Genomic DNA, 5,153 nt, shown 5'->3' with positions numbered 1-5,153 from the left:
TTCAGAGGAGCAAGGCGAGCGCTTCCACCAGGACATTATGAACTTTGAACGCCGTTACCAAGAACAATATAATGAGAACATGATGAGCGACTATATTTGGGGATTGGTTCGTGAAACTGATTTGCAGTATAGTCGTAAATCTCAAAAAACCACACACTTCTGAACAGTTTTTGGTAATCTGTGTAAATTTGCAATGCCTATAGTGTTCTTAGTCTGACTGTATAAATGAGAAGATGCAAAATCGTCTGTTTCTATAATAAAAATTCATAATTTTTGTTGCCGTGGTCACAAAAGCAACGTTTATGATGAATGTAAGCAATTTTTAATTTGTTTTAGACATAGGGGTAACGTCCGGGTGTAGGAGGCAGGCACCAAGACGATTACGGTGAAACATATAACAATTATTGTAAACGACCAGTGTAAGCTCCGTGCGTAGTCAGAGTAGCGCACACACACTCATACAGACACGTAGCTTTAGACAAAGAGGAGCACACGACACTGCGCGAACGCACAATAAATAGGTGAATTACACAGACCCACGTGACCTCGAGACAAGGCACAGGTGTAACAAACGAACACGCTCACAAACAACCCACACCCATGGAAGTACAAACATGGACATAACTGCACGCAGATGATATCATGACACGCCCACAGGGAAGGGTCCGGAGCTGTTCCGTAACAATAGGCAATTGGAATATAACATGAAAAAGCTGGGAACAAAACTTGTGTTACATAGTATAATCAAACTTTGACGGCTTTCTTTAAATAATTCAAAACACAATACTTGTACTTTTATTTTCAGTACTTCAGTAATACATTTTAGAATAAACTACTTGCAGTACTTAAGTACAAAAAATGTTGAATACTTCTGTACTTCTACTTAAGTAAAGAACACTTCAACTTAGTGTTGACAAGTTAACTTTTTGATAGAGTACTTGTACTTTTACTCAAGTATGGGTCTCTAATACTTTATACAACACTGTCCCCCTCATGGTTTTGTTTGCATCTGTAGCACATTACAGCTGCCTTTTAAACCCTTCCAGGTTTCATTGTCCAGTGCTGAGTATTCGACTTACCTACTTCCAAGATGTGAGCCTTCCATTCCAGCCCGGTATGATGCTAAGAAGGACATTTATCGTGCTTCTTGTGCATTTAACACCATGGTGCTGTGCTTAGCCCTGTAGCCAACCTGAGGCTTTTTCTGCTGTTTTTTTGTGTTGGACATTGAAAACATAACCGCCTCTTTTCACCTCCTGCTGCTTCAATGTTGTCACAGCACAGATTCAGGCCTGCTACATTTGGGCCAAATGTTCATACCAGTAACACTGATGTTATTACAGTTATTACATTGAACAATAATATTCAAATGAGATATATTGTAATTATGGAAAACTGAACTCTAGCTCATTTGATAGATATTTCAGAGTAAACATTTGCTAAAGTTCTGAATTTTATACATACCTTTATTAGAGCATACCAAGCTGTCTTATATTGTTCATATATACATAATCTTGTTTAACAACTATATGTGTTGGAACCCAGGGCTCTGCCTTTATTGCACAGGAGGTTAGGCAGGGTTACACAAACAAGGAAGAAAACAAGTCACAGCTGGAGCACGAAACACAGCGTACCTGGGACGCAAACAAAGGATTGTGTGAAGGTCAACACAATCACACAGACTGCAACTCAGAGGTGGGGGCATAGAGTTACAAGGCCTATACAACAAGTCTACTCATAAAAATAGATTTGTATTTTTCTCCTTTATATAAGAAAGGAGGAACCCTGTGTAAAAGATCATTGTTTCATGTTGGAACAGACAATAAAACGATGTAACTCTAAAAATGTGTTCGTGTTTTCCTTTTCCAGATAATACTCTTAATCCTATTCAAAATCTCTTGTACTTTCAGTCCATATATAATGGGGTTGACAAGTGGTGGAACAATAAAATTTTCAACTGATAATATCATGACAAGAATTTGAGGTACGTTTGAATCGAATCTGCTACTGATAATTTCAAAACTTGCAGAGACAGTGAAACTAATACATGCAAAAAGATGTGGTAAGCAGGTCCGAAGAGCTTTGTTTCTGTAATTTGAATTCTTAAAACAAACTACAAGTATTCTCATATATGAGAACACTATGAACATTACTGGAGGAATAATAGCAACAATTGTAACAAACACTCCAAATACATTCCTTACAGATATGTCTCCACAACTTAACTTCATAGTAACATTATTATTACAGTATACTCTGTTTAATGTGAATTTACATACATTGATTTGATATCCTAGTATTGTTGATATTCCGATTCCACAGGTAGGAAAAAACCAACAGCAAAACAAGATCTTTGTGACAGTGGACATTTTCAAAAGAGTTGCATAATGTAAAGGTTTACATATGGACACATATCTGTCATAGGCCATAGCAGATAACAGTGTGAATTCTGAAGCACCATATGCATAAATAGAAAATGACTGAAATCTACAGGCTTCCAAAGAAATAATTTGCCTTTCAGACAGAAGGTCTATCAGTAACTTGGGGTAAATAACAGTTGTTCCTAAGAGAGCATTAAAAAGCAGAGCAGCAATGAATATGTACATAGGTTCATGGAGACATTTGTTTATACATATGACATAAATGACAACACAATTAAAAGAAATAATCACAAGGTAGACTGTAAGAGTAGTTATGAAATAAACATATCTGTATTTCTCTAACTCTACATGCCCCTCCAGACTGATGTATGTAATATTAATAGAATAATCCATGAGTTTGTTTTAAGTAATCAGTCAGATGCTAAAATGTTTCAACAAAAAATGTCAGGCATAATCATAAGCAAAGATGAAGTAAGGCTATATAGGCATTCTCTTTGGGGTATTTATATGTTCTCATACAGTTAGATAACTTTTCTTTGTCCATTGGCTAAATTAGGATTTTACTCCTTCCTTTTGGGACCATCACTACAGTTAGACAAACAAGGTGTTTAAACTGCAATCAGAAGTGGGAGTTGTACACTAGGGAATGTATGATGGATGTGGATGTTCAGAATAACTTAAATAAGTGGAGTCTGTTGTTAGGGAACTGGTCTTGTGACCAGAGGGTTATGGGTTCGATTCCCAGGTCTGAGGCCTTGACTGAGGTGCCCTTGAGCAAGGCACTTAACCCCAACTGCTCCCCGGGCACCAGACTAGGGCTGGCCACTGGTCTGGGCATGTGTGCACCACAGCTCACTAGTAATCACTAGTTTGTGTGTGTGTGTGTGTGTGTGTGTGTGTGTGTGTGTGTGTGTGTGTGTATCTGCACAGATGGGTAAATGCGGAGGACAAATTTCGATTGGGGTGAAAATCACAATTCACAAATGTGGCACATTAACATTTAACATTTAAATTTATAATACTGTATGTCTTTAAATAGCAGTAGCTACCATTGTGAAGATGTTAGTTTAATAATACTCTACTTTTTTTTTAGGTTCATGGAGACATTTGTTTGTACATATGACATAAATGACAACACAATTACAAGAAATAATCACAAGGTAGACTTTAAGAGTAGTTATGAAATAAACATATCTGTGACGCGAAGGACGAGACACGGGAATCCTTGCTGACTGAAGTCACGGTTACTTTTATTGACAAATAAGCGCATATAGCGCACGAAGAACAAAGATACATTCACACAACAACGTGTATCCTAAGACAATGACGAGCACAGGACACTGCGCGAGCGCACATTAAATACACAAACCACATTAGCCCCATGTGATTACGAGATGATTCACAGGTGATACACATTATCACACGACATAGCCTTCACCACGGAATTCCACAGACGCAGACAAAGCACGTGGACCACGTATACACACGCCCAAAGGGGAGGGGCCGGGGTCCTCAACATGACAATATCTGTATTTCTCTAACTCTACATGCCCCTCCAGACTGATGTATGTAATATTGATAGAATATTCCATGAGTGTCCTTAAAGCAATCAATCTGACTCCAAAATATTTCAACAAAAATTGTCACGTATAACTATAAGCAAACATGAACTATGCCTATGTAGACATTCTCTTTGAGGTATTTATATGTTCTCATACAGTGAGATAACCTTTCCTTGTTCATTGGCTAATTGAGGATTCCAAGTCCACTCCTTCATTTCAAGACCACAATAGTTATAAAAAATTATGTGTTTGAACTGCAAACAGAAGTGGGAATTGTATACTAGGGAATGTGTAATGGATGAGGATGTTCAGAATAAGTAAAACCAGAGTAATCTTAGAATGAATACATCCTCATCAATTCAGAATATCTATTTAAATGGATGTAGCTTCCACTGTGGACACGTTAGTTTATGCACCAATAATAGGCTATTTATAATAGGCGATTTTATTTGTCATGTTTTAATGGAGAGTGTAGCTTATCTTAGCTTAGTCTACCTTATGTTAACAGCATGTTTACAACCCAGCTGGCTTGTTGTTTTGCGCATGTCATTGATAAGGACATCATAAGGAATCATGTCAATCTGTCATGTCTTAATCTTTTCAACTTAGAGTGAACTATTGGTTAGACCAGTGGTTCTCAAACTTTTTCTATCATTCTCCACCTTTTATAATTTATTGAACTAAATTCAATAGGGGTGGCGAATGTGATTTGTTGACGGGGGTGGGGGGGGGGGGGGGGGTTGGGTGGCGAATGTGATTTGTTGACGGGGGGCAACGTGATTTGTTGCGGGGGGGTGGGTTGGTGTGTCAAACGTGATTTGTTGACGGGGGGTGGCGGCGAAAGTAATTTGTTGACGGGGGGACAGTACAAATTCATTAAAGGGCAGAATCTAGCCCTGGTTCACACTGTTTTTTTTTTTTTTTTTTGGCCCACCTCCACCCCCCCATCTTTGGAGGACAACTTTGTTTTTATGTACAGATTTAAATGGCAATTATAACAATTCTGTATAATATATAGTGTAGTGATAACAATATATAGTGATAACAATATGCAAAGTGATAATTATTGGGGTTAGGTGGACCAAGAAAAGAGGGGGAGAGAAATAATAAAAAGGGAAAAGACAGAGGTAGGAGAAGAAAGGAGAAGAAAAAGAAAAGAAAAAAATAATAATAATAATAAAATAATAATAATAATAATAATATTAATAAA

The 5,153-nt window shown here is 37.5% G+C and overlaps 1 protein-coding gene across 1 annotated transcript; it reads right to left on the bottom strand.

Annotated features, from left to right (window-relative positions):
* Window positions 1–1,838: 1,838 nt before the first annotated feature.
* Window positions 1,839–2,786, bottom strand: LOC143516177 (olfactory receptor 6N2-like). The gene has a single exon (XM_077007751.1). The coding sequence runs from the start codon at window positions 2,772–2,774 to the stop codon at window positions 1,839–1,841; it is 936 nt and encodes a 311-aa protein (XP_076863866.1). The 5' UTR covers window positions 2,775–2,786.
* Window positions 2,787–5,153: the final 2,367 nt, after the last annotated feature.

The sequence above is a fragment of the Brachyhypopomus gauderio genome, chromosome 6 (genome assembly GCF_052324685.1).
Source record: "Brachyhypopomus gauderio isolate BG-103 chromosome 6, BGAUD_0.2, whole genome shotgun sequence".
Taxonomy (NCBI): Eukaryota; Metazoa; Chordata; class Actinopteri; order Gymnotiformes; family Hypopomidae; genus Brachyhypopomus; species Brachyhypopomus gauderio.
This window is presented reverse-complemented; position numbering and strand designations above follow the sequence as displayed.

Excerpts from the sequence above, each read along its gene's own strand:
- LOC143516177 (XM_077007751.1), bottom strand. The coding sequence starts at position 2,774 with ATGGATTATTCTATTAATATTACATACATCAGTCTGGAGGGGCATGTA.